The following is a 13,975-nucleotide window of genomic DNA, read 5'->3' as shown; positions in this document are numbered from 1 at the left end:
AATGACAAAAATAAAACGGGGGACAATGTCCTGGCACGAGTCATCAGGTGTAAGCTGCGAGTACATAGTAAGTACATCTGATTGAATCAAACGACAACAGAGACGCCGCGCCAACTGTCGCGAACAAAAAACCACGGAAACACTAACAATGGCGTTCGAATATGACATCTGTCAGATTAGCGAGTCGCCGCGCGCCGCGATTGGCCGCCCGCGGTTCATTTAAATATCGAACAGCCGCGTCCTCTCCTACGCAATCCCGCCGTTTGTTACGAGTATATCGGATTGGATATAATCGAGTTATTCCGCGCTTGTGCGAGCTCTTTAATGTTAATCGAGTGACAAATTGACTTTGCGTTACTAACATGTGTTGTTGCGCTGTTTCAATAATGTTAACATAATATCCGCAAATTCAATTTCGCAAACGAGACTGTGCGGGGCCTTTCATGTGTTTATTGTTTTCGGAGGGAATTATTTTTCGTTTTGTTGGCCGACTCGCCCGCGCCGCCGCGATGCGATGGCCTGTCGACTTTTTGTATTAACTTTTGTGACGCGAGTTCCCTTTGAAGGCTTTGTGATTAAATGCTTTAATTAGTATCGAACGAGGCAGTTCACGATAACTCTACGTTTTCAATACACGAGGCTCCACACTCCACAGGAAAATACACTGATTTCGCTTAGTATTGAATTTGCCACATTTTGAATTTATCACTTTTCAACAATCATTGATATCAACAATCATTGATTCAATAATCAGTATTTGTCATCAGAAAACAGCTGTATCCATTGATGCAGTAGGAGGAATGTAATGGCTCTGTGGAACAATCTGAATGTAAGAAGTACCTACTTAATAGAACCATTCTACCACTAACGACTGAAATCGCTGAATGGAAACAATTTATCTGCTTATATAATACTAGATGATGCCCGCGGCCTCATCCGCGTGGATTTCGATTTTTTTTTAATCCCATGGGAACTTTTTGCATTTTCTGGATAAAAAGTTGCTTATGTCAATTTTCGGTACATAACCTACCTCTACACAAAATATTATCAAAACTGTTGCCGTGAAAAGCCAGCAGATAGACAGACACACTTTCGCATTTATAATATTAGTATCGATTAGCATGGACATATTTTTTAATAATTTTAATCTTTTAGTTTTTCAGTCTAGTTTTCTCTCAGTCTCATTTGATTGCAGGTAGGTATAGTTGCTGACTAGTTTATACAAAGTTTATAGATCGTTGCAAGTTCGCGTTCAGCTACAAAGGCACGAAGAGTCGCACAGAGTTTGCAACAAACACACAAAATGCAATAAGACGTGTCAAAAGTTTTATCGTGAGAGCGCGAGCGTGCGCTCAGCTCATATCTGTATTATGAGCATTATATACCTACTTAGCTACGTGTTGCAAAGACACCTTATCTGTCGGAAACCTTCATTCCGTGGCAGTTTCTTGTTTCTATTTACTTTTACCGATATCGATTGTAGCAAATAAGTGATACATTTCCTTACACAATCGACGTGCCAGAGATCGTCATAGCCTACTTAGTTACAGCGCCATAATATCGTCAAGTAGGCCTACGCTTTTATAACATCATTCGGAAAGAGTTCTTAGAATTGCCATTGCACTCATTGATTCTCTTTGGATCAAATGCAAGAGGATCCCATCGCGTTATTGTTCCATGAACTATGTGATAGAATGAGCTCACGACTGTCAAGTAATGAAGAATACGATGCAGATGGAGAAACCAGTCATTGTGGGTGGCTTGAGAGTTGAGAGACAATGGATATTGAACGCAATTCACTCAACTGCAGTAGTGGTAGTGAGCAGAAGTACCTAATGTTTGCAGTGCCAAAACAAATTAAGGCGTGCGTCGGTGCTGCAGACCGCGGCAGCCACCTCGTTACCCGCGGAAGTGTCATGGCGTGTCCTCCCGTTCCCCCCACTTCCCCCCCCTGTCGCCTGTCGTCATCGTGTTCGCAGCTTCCGATTTAATAACCCAAAGGAGCTTACATTTGACAAACAGACACGTCACAGGAAAGACGCGAGTATTATATTCCGTCGGATTGTTTCGGGAAATAAGATGAGGTTCGGGAGACTTCAAATTGGACTTTTGCTTAACACGAGTGGGGTGTTACGTTCGTATCAAATTGTTACCTACTAGAATACAATGCTTGTTCGCTTACGGACAGACCGAAGACAGAAAGTGTTGAAAATATGATCGGGAACCCCTTCTGTGCTCCCAAAGAGTTATCGGCCTACGTATTATTTGTAGCAAGAATCATCATCAACACCAGCATTATCAAACGATAATGCTGGTGTTGCTTCAAACACGTCCACAGCTGGACATACGTCTCTTCTAATAACTTCCACGTGCGGTGATCTCGCGCCACCCGACTCCAGTGGCTCCTTGCGACTCATTGGATGTCCCACCCAGTGGGTAGCTTCCAGCTCTGCGCCTTCTGGTGGGAGGTCGCCATTAGCACTCTATCTACAAGCAAGAGTACCTACCAATCACCAATTTATTTAAATATCTAGGTAGTAGGCACTTACATAGTGTACTTACATAAACTATTTGCACTCGGGCTAACTAAACAGTATGAAATTAAAACTGTGTAATTTTTCAATTTCAGGTGTGGTTCCAAAACCGGCGTGCGAAGTGGCGTCGTCAGGAGAAGATGGAGGCGGCGCGGCTCGGCCTGTCGGAGTACGGGTCCCCGGTGCCGCGCCTCAGCGGCCTGGGCCTGCCCGTCGACCCCTGGCTGGCGCCGCCGCTCCTCACCGCGCTGCCAGGTCAGACACATGCACATCACATCATGATCGACTAGCTCGGCCTGTCGGAGTACGGGTCCCCGGTGCCGCGCCTCAGCGGCCTGGGCCTGCCCGTCGACCCCTGGCTGGCGCCGCCGCTCCTCACCGCGCTGCCAGGTCAGACACATGCACATCACATCAGGATCGACTAGCTCGGCCTGTCGGAGTACGGGTCCCCGGTGCCGCGCCTCAGCGGCCTGGGCCTGCCCGTCGACCCCTGGCTGGCGCCGCCGCTCCTCACCGCGCTGCCAGGTCAGACACATGCACATCACATCAGGATCGACTAGCTCGGCCTGTCGGAGTACGGGTCCCCGGTGCCGCGCCTCAGCGGCCTGGGCCTGCACGTCAACCCCTGGCTGGCGCCACTGCTCCTCACCGCGCTGCCAGGTCAGACACATGCACATCACATCAGGATCGACTAGCTCGGCCTGTCGGAGTACGGGTCCCCGGTGCCGCGCCTCAGCGGCCTGGGCCTGCCCGTCGACCCCTGGCTGGCGCCGCCGCTCCTCACCGCGCTGCCAGGTCAGACACATGCACATCACATCAGGATCGACTAGCTCGGCCTGTCGGAGTACGGGTCCCCGGTGCCGCGCCTCAGCGGCCTGGGCCTGCCCGTCGACCCCTGGCTGGCGCCGCCGCTCCTCACCGCGCTGCCAGGTCAGACACATGCACATCACATCAGGATCGACTAGCTCGGCCTGTCGGAGTACGGGTCCCCGGTGCCGCGCCTCAGCGGCCTGGGCCTGCCCGTCGACCCCTGGCTGGCGCCGCCGCTCCTCACTGCGCTGCCAGGTCAGACACATGCACATCACATCATGATCGACTAGCTCGGCCTGTCGGAGTACGGGTCCCCGGTGCCGCGCCTCAGCGGCCTGGGCCTGCCCGTCGACCCCTGGCTGGCGCCGCCGCTCCTCACCGCGCTGCCAGGTCAGACACATGCACATCACATCAGGATCGACTAGCTCGGCCTGTCGGAGTACGGGTCCCCGGTGCCGCGCCTCAGCAGCCTGGGCCTGCCCGTCGACCCCTGGCTGGCGCCGCCGCTCCTCACCGCGCTGCCAGGTCAGACACATGCACATCACATCAGGATCGACTAGCTCGGCCTGTCGGAGTACGGGTCCCCGGTGCCGCGCCTCAGCGGCCTGGGCCTGCCCGTCGACCCCTGGCTGGCGCCGCCGCTCCTCACCGCGCTGCCAGGTCAGACACATGCACATCACATCAGGATCGACTAGCTCGGCCTGTCGGAGTACGGGTCCCCGGTGCCGCGCCTCAGCGGCCTGGGCCTGCCCGTCGACCCCTGGCTGGCGCCGCCGCTCCTCACCGCGCTGCCAGGTCAGACACATGCACATCACATCATGATCGACTAGCTCGGCCTGTCGGAGTACGGGTCCCCGGTGCCGCGCCTCAGCGGCCTGGGCCTGCCCGTCGACCCCTGGCTGGCGCCGCCGCTCCTCACCGCGCTGCCAGGTCAGACACATGCACATCACATCATGATCGACTAGCTCGGCCTGTCGAATCTTTAACCTTCCATTACGCAACGGGACAAAGGATCGACGGAATAATTTGCGTGGTTGAAGACCTGGAGAGCGACAGAGCCTACTTTTCATCGTAGAAAATCAAAGAGTTCCCTCGGTATTTAAAAAATCCTCGTATATAAAATTTGCAGATACCAGCTAGTAGATTAAAGAGGAACAGAAATTTAAAACTCTTTGTACTCTGTCCCTAAAGTGTCATTCTAAAGTTTTTGGATTGAGTAGATGTTGCCGACGAAAGGAAGGTGTAGCTAAGTATACAGCAGTTCGGTGCTGACAGCTGGCTACCTCTACGTTGCAGGGTTCCTGAGCCACCCGCCGTCGGGCTACCCGTCGTACCTGACGCCGCCCGCGCCCGCGCCGCACCCGCCGCACCCCGCGCCGCACCCCGCGCCCGCGCCGCCCGACCACCGCTCCTCCTCCATCGCCGCGCTGCGCCTCAAGGCCAAGGAGCACGTGGAGAGCATCAGCAAGGGCCTGCAGATGGTGTAACCGCAGCTGCGCACTGACGCGTCGCGTCGAGCTGTACAGATATCCTCAACAACAAACCCATTTGACATTGTTCGTTTCTATATCGCTACTCAATGATAAGTGTTAAAATATTTTTTGTAGAAAACCATAAATAGAAAACATAATATAGGTAATATAAACATAGGTAAATGTCAAAATATAAGCTCACTGCTCAGTGGATATCGTGCAGTGTTATACACTGAGTGAGTGACTCAGTAGGCGGATGATAGCAACCGAGCTCACTTGACATTTACATTTAATCATTTGAAGGTTTTCTACTAAAAAATATTTCAATAATTGCGCAGTGACGCAGCAATTTAGAACCAACCAACGTCAAATAAGTTTGATGGCTATCTTTTAGTGTCGATCACTTACACTCCTCTGGTGTATACTGATTAATTGTCGGTGATTAGAGAATGTACACTTTCTGGTTTGAATTATAAATTACTTCGGTACAAACACTTGTTCATCAAGTTGATTTTGGCAGTAATTGAAAAACTTATTATATATTATATACCGAGCATCGCCACGCGCGGCACTCGGCATAGGGACGTGGCGCAGCCATCAAGCGACGCGACGCGAACGCGTGCTGAACACACTCACACAAATTATTGTGATAGAGTAAGATCCCACGACTGCAAGACAGTAAGTTTTCTGAGAAACAAAATGTGTGGGATAAAGTCTGATATTAACGTACTCATGCATATCTGTGGCCAATTTATTTTTCACTGTTCTTAAAGTTTAAAATATTTATACCTATTTCTTTTACATAATATTGTAAATATATTCAGTAGGTACTACCAGACACTTCCTGTTGGTGGTAAAATTTCTTTAAAAAAATGCTTTATTGATGATGGGTCTCTCCGTCACTCGCTCCATACAAACGTAGTTCGTCTCTCATTTGAATACTAACCAATCATACACAATGGAATTTTGTAGAAACGTTCCGGGAACTAATATCTATGCCTGTGGTTTTCCAGATTTCCGTTAAAATATTCGGTTTCAAAGTTACGCGGTCTTAAAAATTCACATACAAATCTTTGACCCCTATAATTTTAAAACTACATATTTTTAGAAAAATCTAAAACACCACAGGCACAAATATTAGTTTTTAGAATATGTCTGCAAAATTTCATGGACTTTGGTTGCTTAATATTCAAATGAAATTGGGATTACGATTGTATGGAGTAAGTGACGGAGAGAGCCCTGTTAAAACTCGTTTAGATTGGCGATCGTATATGCGTACGTTAAAAGTACACACTGACACTAAGTACTCTGTCGCACACATTTTGTTTCTCAGATAATATAAGTAAGCAACGTCTTTCAGACCTGGAATCTTGTACCATACCAAATGAAACAACACAATGAATCTGTGCGTGAGGTTACGAGCTGGCCACGTCCCTGCTCCTAGCGCAGGATAGTCGTTGTTGTGGTGAAATTATTTAAAAACCTATTTTATATTTTTTGTATGTGTACAAAAATTCTTAGCGATCGATATATTTTTCGTGAATAACGTACTATAAATAGAAAATAAAGCAATAAATGTACATATAGGCCTAAGTAAATAATTTATATAAAAAATCCTGTTCATATCCTAAAGCTAGATGTACTTATCTATAATTTAATAAGTAATATCTAAAGCTTACTAAACTTTACTAAGAGTAAAAATCCTCGTCATAACTATAACTAATTTTCTTTTCGTAAGTATATTGAATCAAAAGATTTTCAGTTGAAAGAAAACTATGTTGAAATGAAATCTAAGTACAATTTGTATTTTTGTAATGTAATAAATATTGTGAACTACATTTCTAATTTTTCAAAAACACCTAAATTCATTTCGGTCGCTTCATGGCAATCACTAGAACTGCCGTTGCATATCAAATACAACTTGTATTTTTATTCAAATATATCAGAGATCGTACAATATTGGTAATTAGTATCATTTGCGTAAAAAACTCGGGGAAACTATAAACATAAATAATTTTGGAAAGAGCTTTAACTGTGGCGATACAAAATATCAAAATATAATAAATATAATATTTTTCACATTATAAGTTTAGATTTGCAGGCATTCCTTATCTTACTGTGGAAATTACGACACATTTTCTGTAAAATATTTCCGAAAGAAAAGGAAAAAGACTTTTATTTGTATTTAAGTATCTATAGAAAACCGGCTCGTCCCACAATTATTGATGTAGGTAAATAATAATTATTTTATGAAACTATCATTAAGATTGTAAATAATAGGACGTACTTATATGTAAATATGTACTTCGTAGATATTGATATTATATTGATTTGTCTACGTATTTAAAATATTGTAAAGTTTATTTTACTGTAATAATTTATCAGCATTAGATATTAGGTAAGAGTTAAGTGCGTGTGGGTGGTGCCTATTTTGTAAATGACTGTTTCGCATCTAGGGAAATACCTTCCGCTCTCAAAACTTCATTTGAGATAATATTGAAACTGATTATTATTTTGTAATAAGTGTGCCTACTAAGACCCATCACTGCCGTCAATGAACCAAAGACTTCAATTTTTGAAGTTAAAACGTACATTGCATATGGCTCTTCAAATAAAATGGAGATCATAAAAAATCAATAATATTTGCCTATTTCATGTTGTCTTACTTATGCCTCTTATGATAAAAATATTCTACCACGACTTTGGAAAGCAGTTTCTATTGAGAAACTTAGAAGTTGTCGTTTGCCACATTCATCTAAAAATGAACATATTTTCAATTTCATTCCCTTTCGAATCGAAAGTGTTACTTAGTGAAGTAAGGTGAGTGTAAATAGAGAGTGAATGTTGTGAGCGGTGGGTGCGGAGGTTAGCATAAGCGATACTGTGTATACTATGACTACGAGAGATTAATAAATGTGTTCTTTCATACGCTTACCTTTCATTTACTTTCTGTGGAGTGATAGAAAGTAGTAATCCTTGAAGTATAAGACATGCAGTAGGTAATAGGTACTTGCCTGAGTTGCTATATTTTTAAGCGACTGCCCAAAACAGGAGCTTTTAGATGTACGTAAGTGAGTAGGTACCCATCTGAGTTTATGCCACCGTAACTTCTAAATGCCTGAACAGACTTAGATTTTTGACGTATTGTTAGAACCCTTACATCATCCTGAGTGACACTAGCTATTTTTTTTTGTATAAATCAGTATGGCAGGACTCTTGTGTTGTTTAATTAGTGCTTGTCACCTTTGGTTTAGTATGAAAGCACTTTACTATACTACTAAATTGATACATTCACGTAAATCAAACTTAAACTCAGAAGAATGCCAACACATAAAAGAAAAACTGAAATTAAAAATATTTTATCGGAATAGAGCCTAATATCATTCAAAGTCTAAAAAGTGAGCGCCACATATTGCTACGCGTGGCCTACGCACTCGTAGCGCCTCGCTACGTACATTTTTTGTAACATTATACCTACCTACAAGAACAAGATAACTTTTATACATTTCCCGCTAAGTATTTGTAAAATCAAAGGGTTGTGGTGACTTGTCGCCGGCAGCCAGTGCTGCGTCGTAAGTGGTATGTTCAATTTTCTTTTTACAACAAACAGTAGAATATGGCGCGCCTGCCTAAAACTAACTAAGTGGTAAACATTAAGTGGTAAAGTACCAGGCATTCAGTCGGTGAGAATCAATACATTTCTTTGTTCGGCGATCTGTAGGTATCCAAAGCTAGTTCCCTCCTAACCTCATTGGCTTGTCGTTATCAAAACGCAGCTTTGGACGTTGTTCCCTAACGAGCGACATGAAAGCGGTTCTTTAGTAATTAGGGAAGCTAAAAATTATTTAATAAAACAAATTACGCCATTAGCGTGGGAATAAATTAACGGGATTTGCATAAAACGCTTAGTTTAACTGAATCAACGAATTAATGCGCGCTGGCTCTGCTCCTGGCCTACCGACGTAGGCTAGGAGCTGGTCATCTTCACGAACAATGTTAGTTGACAAAATAAGTTGAGACAAAACTATCCACCGAGAGAAACTACTATAGAGCTCTCTCTATTACGTCATCCCATACAAACGACAAAGGCAAATAACTCAGAGCGCGTCAAACATTTGAGTGGCCGACCACCTCGTTAGAGAACCTAAGTTATCAAAGAATATTGGAAATTCAATTCGAAAACAGTCTTTTGCGATTGGTTCGTTACTTTACGTTGTTAGGTTCCTATGCAATGATAGGTTCAAGTTCTATAAATTCAAGAAAAATAATCTAAATACTTACCTAGATTAATAATTCATTGTATAATGTTTTGACCTTCACAGTAGAAATAGTTTTTAAAGACCAGAATGTGGTACAATTCAGTCTCTATTTTGTTTCTTACACATTCGACCAATCGTAGAATAGAATAGAATAGATTTTTATTCAACTAGACTTTTACAATTGTTTTTGAATCGTCAAATAATTTACCACTGGTTGGAATGCCGTTCCTACCGAGAAGATATTAGCCACGTGTTCACTCGTGCAACACTTGCGGAACGCCAACCGTCAGCTCCTGCACTATACGAGTGGTTGTGGAACAATAACAAGTGCGCGGAGCACGGAACGTGCGCATTAGCGGCCGGCTCGTGCTGTCGACAAATCGCCGCGCGCTAATGTGCTGCGTACATTACTAACATTAATCAAATGATATTAATTAAACCACTCATAATTTAAAAGCATATACCTTAAAAACATTAATTATAATATAAATGCTAGCTGCCTTTCCCCAGCTTCGCACGGGCGGATTTCCTGAAAAGTCAAGACTCCTTCTTAGTTCGCTGTACCTACCTACTTTGTGGACAAAATTTACATGCAACTTCCAGTTTCTGTACTGGTTATAATTAATGTTATGTCAGTCGGTTAGTCAGTCTAATCTTAGTTTATTCAGCACGGCTGATGCCTGCGGCATCAATAGTGTGCAATTGTTTTTTTAAATAATTTATTTTTAGTGTGGTCTGGCAGCTCTACTACTACTCTAGTTTGCAGCTGTTTGAACGATACATTCGGTATGACAGGCAACCCGTTGTGTAAATAATACAGATAGATCATACTAAAATTGCTCAAAATACTGTGTCAATAGATAAAAAATTAATGAATAATAGGTACTTATTCTTTTAAACTAAAATTAGTAAAGGCCACGACTTTCTTACGCTGGGTTGATTACTACCACAAAAAATTATTACTTAAGTACATCTGCAACAACTTGTCTAATTTTTATATTATTTCTCAGACTTTTTGTTTAGAAAAAAGTCGTTTTAATTTTTTCGAAATAGCAGTGAGCGCCATCTGTTGTTCAGTAGACATCTACATTGTGTGATTAAAAACAACCGTTATAAATAAATATTATTATAATATAATATCAATATAAAATTAAAATTGAAAGTAAAAATTAATTTAAAATATTACCCACAACAAATAATTCGAACAATTAAATACTATTTTAATGCTCTACTATTTTATGATTTTATATTGAATAGTTCTGCTACTCGCCGCGGCGGCGCTGCAGTCGAGCCAATTTTTAATTACTTGCGTATAGCTGTAGGCGCTGCGCTGGGACGGGCGGGGCGGGGGGCGGGGGGCAACAATTTGCAATTCAAAGCCGCTGAAAAAACCTGAAACACCCGACACATAGCCCTTTGGCACTCCGACGCGGACAACAACTCCGTGGAGGCGACAACATCCATCTTAAACTTGTACCTTAAAAAAATCTATGAATATCGCTTAACTTTTCAGTAAAGTAATAACCAATGTCAAAGCTTAAAACGTCAATAGTCCAGTCCTGCTTGCCCCTGGGTCAAAGTTGTCAATCAAGCTGGCAGCATTGCAACGCTGAATGGCGCTGGACAATGTTTGGAGCAGGTAGGTCCCAGAGCGCGGATCGGCTCTCTCCATACGCGACGGCCGATGTTGCGCACGAAACCCTTCACTTCTTCGCTCCAGCAGCGCATTGTCTCCACAGGTATTTCTCCAGGAGTATTTTTTTCCTGGTGACACTGAATGGCTTGGCGCGTTGGCTTGCACAAACTATACGCGCGTCCCACAGCCCGCCATTTCGCCATGGCACGAGCGTCAAGCCACGACGCTGGGCGCTTGGCGTCCGTGCAGCTCAACCCTGGCGGCGTACGGGACAGGTAGGTACTTACTTACAACAAAGGAGCTACATCTACTATACAAAATATTCTCTTGCTCTTGATTCGGACGATAACCTGAGATGTGTTCTCAGCCTCCTGCATGCTGGAAACTAAATACCCCTATGCTTTCTAATCCAAGTTCAATACGAACATTCTATTTCAAGCGCAGTACAGATCGAGCGATCAATTATTATGCGAAGCCCTGACTCAAAAAAACTCGAAAAACTCCCACAAGTATTAAAACTAATAAAATGAAGGTTTGAGTGTGTAGTCGAGTCTACGCTCCGCTGTGCGCGCGCCGCTCTCTCGGAGGTGAATTTTGTTAGGTTTCATTTGTTTAGTCGTAATTGCTGCAGATATCCCCCCCTCCGTACACCCCCGCGCTTATTGGATTGCCTTATTGCTCGATAAAGCAACCGACCACTTTGTTTCACTCGCGACGATTCTTTGACGACGACACTTGATTACTTCGGCACCCCGCCACCAGCCACCAGCCACCAGCCACCAGCCACCAGCCACCAGCCACCCCGCAGCGGCACAGCGATTGAGTGAATAAATGAATGAGATTGTGGTAATTAAGTTTGTTGGCTACAAATTGTGCTGTTTGTCTCTACAACTTCAAGTTCGATATTTTTATTTTAAGACGTCCTTATCTATAAGTAGGTATACCAGTTAGGTAAATATTAATTAAATTACCTGAATTGCCCAAACCATTAGCAGGCTCATATCCTGTGGCAGTGGGCAGGTCATGCCTGTCGTGGAGGTGATAGCCGTTGGAGCCCGAAACTTAAATCAAGGAGCAGAATGAAGATCGCGACTATAATAACCAAGTGTGGAACTCCAGCACGCCATACCGACGACGATATAGACGGGTAGGGGCTGGATGAGGAAGGCTGAGGAACGGGTATGGCGGCGCTCTTTAGCGAAGGCCTATGTTCAACTTCTGCCAATCCGCACTTGATCAGCTTGGTAGACTATGGCCAAAACCCTTCTCACTCTGAGAAGAGACCCGTGCTCTGTAGTGAACCGGCGGTGACGACGATGATGATGTCCAACTGTTGACGTCCACAGGCTGATGATGATGACGAATTAAACTAAGCCTTTCGGAAAATTAAAGGAAAATTTGTGTTAGTGCCATCTAGCGGTAGTTGTCTGTAACGCTATGAACGTACATTTTGGGTTCTCTTCTACAGTTCAATTAGCGCCATCTAGCGTAAATAGATGAAACTTTTAGTTTCAAATGAACGGCATAGAGAGCGCTTTACGTGTTCTAAGTTCCAACTTTTGGATAATTAATTTATCAGCTTTGTATTCAAAACTTAAGTTCAATTATTCCCGGTTGGAGCGAATTGGATAATAACCTCCTTTTAAATAATAACAATCTATAGGTACCTACTCATAATTATACTAATTATAATTTAGAGTATAATATACTAGCGACCTGCCCCAGCTTCGCACGCGACAAGTTGAACAACATTATCGTCATATTGAAAACAATATTAAACTATGAGTATAGACCTTCCTCTTAAATCACTCTATTTATATTGCTGAACACCGCATTAAAATCCGTTGCGTAGTTTAAAAGATCTAAGTGTACATACAGACAACGGGCTGGGTAGCGAGAGCGACTTTATCTATACTAATAAATAAAATTGGAGTGTCTGTCTGTAATTTCGAAATAACTACCTCATATTAAGCTCATAGGGTTATTTGAACGATACCTTAACTGAATCACGTTTTTAAAATTTTTGCCTGTCTGTCTGTCTGTTTGAAAAGGCTAATCTTTGGAACGGCTGAACCGATTTTGACGGGATTTTCACAGACAAGTAGAGGATTGACCAGGGTGTAACATAGGCTACTTTTTTAACCGACTTTCAAAAAGGGAGTTGTGTTTTTCTACCTATGTACACCGAAATCTCTGAGATTTCTGAACCGATTTGCGTAATTTTTTTTTTAATCGATAGAGGAACTTTGCGACATTGTTTCATAAAAAATTTGGAGTCCAACTCCTCAATCCTGATGCTGCAGGGGATCTGACCAATCCACGCGGGCGAAGCTGCGGGCATCAGCTAGTTTTAAACTAAGTAGGTAGGTACTATGCAGAGAGCAAGGGCAAAACTTTTTTGTGGTCAAATAGAATAATTTAGGTACTCGTACCTCTCTCTACTTATAGCAAGAGCGAAAAAATTTTCATAGACAAACATTTACCAATTTGCAAAATATAGCAGAAGATGAAAATAATTTCATTAGATATGTAACTTTTATAAACGACATTACACAAAATATAGATACTTAAGTAAGGTACCTATTGACTAATTACCTATTCTTATTCTGATTGTAGTACCTCTATCCGAAAACAGAAGTTGCTGGTGCTTTCTCGAGCATCACAATAAATGTCAATAAATTGTAGAATTATTTCAAAAAACAAAAAAAATATCTTGTAATTAAACCTAACAATGAAAAATCATATATTTATTAATCTCATTTGCATTCTCGCGAGAAAAACATAACTTTCAACATAATCCTAACAACAGAAAACATAAAGCTAAAGTAAACAAAAGAGCACTCGAGAGCGCTGAGTTAGCTGCGAGCTGCATTAGATATTATAATGCAAGCTAAATTACACCTGCTTAGCTGCAGCCTGCAGGCTCAGCTGCAGGCTCAGCTGCAGGCTCAGCTGCAGGCTCAGCTGCAGGCTCAGCTGCAGGCTCAGCTGCAGGCTGCAGCGCGGGGCTCATATACCTACCAGCTGCAGCCTCCACTCGTGCGCTGCGGAGACGTGCGGATTATGTAAGTCAAGTTCCGTAACTCGCTGAGCAAGCCGGCGCTTTGCCAGCGACGCGACGGCGCCGACACGATGTCGTCAACTTATGCTTTCTACAATACAAGTTGAAATACAATTAATGTAAAATATAAATCTAGGCAATCATTGAGATTTTTACTAAGAAAATAAAACAATCCGACGTATAGACGTCAAAAAAAACTTATT

The 13,975-nt window shown here is 43.2% G+C and overlaps 1 protein-coding gene across 1 annotated transcript in view; it reads left to right on the top strand.

Moving 5' to 3' along the window:
* LOC123865385 (retina and anterior neural fold homeobox protein 2-like) overlaps positions 1–4,831 on the top strand; it is a 41,967-nt gene extending 37,136 nt beyond the window's left edge. The window contains exons 3-4 of the mRNA XM_045906386.1: positions 2,630–2,789; positions 4,641–4,831. Of these exons, the coding sequence (XP_045762342.1) occupies positions 2,630–2,789; positions 4,641–4,831 (351 nt within the window). The remainder of the gene's footprint in view (positions 1–2,629; positions 2,790–4,640) is intronic.
* The last annotated feature ends 9,144 nt before the right edge of the window (positions 4,832–13,975 follow it).

The sequence above is a fragment of the Maniola jurtina genome, chromosome 5 (assembly GCF_905333055.1).
Source record: "Maniola jurtina chromosome 5, ilManJurt1.1, whole genome shotgun sequence".
Lineage (NCBI taxonomy): Eukaryota > Metazoa > Arthropoda > Insecta > Lepidoptera > Nymphalidae > Maniola > Maniola jurtina.
Note: the sequence above shows the minus strand (reverse complement) of the source record. Positions and strands in the feature narration are given on the sequence as shown.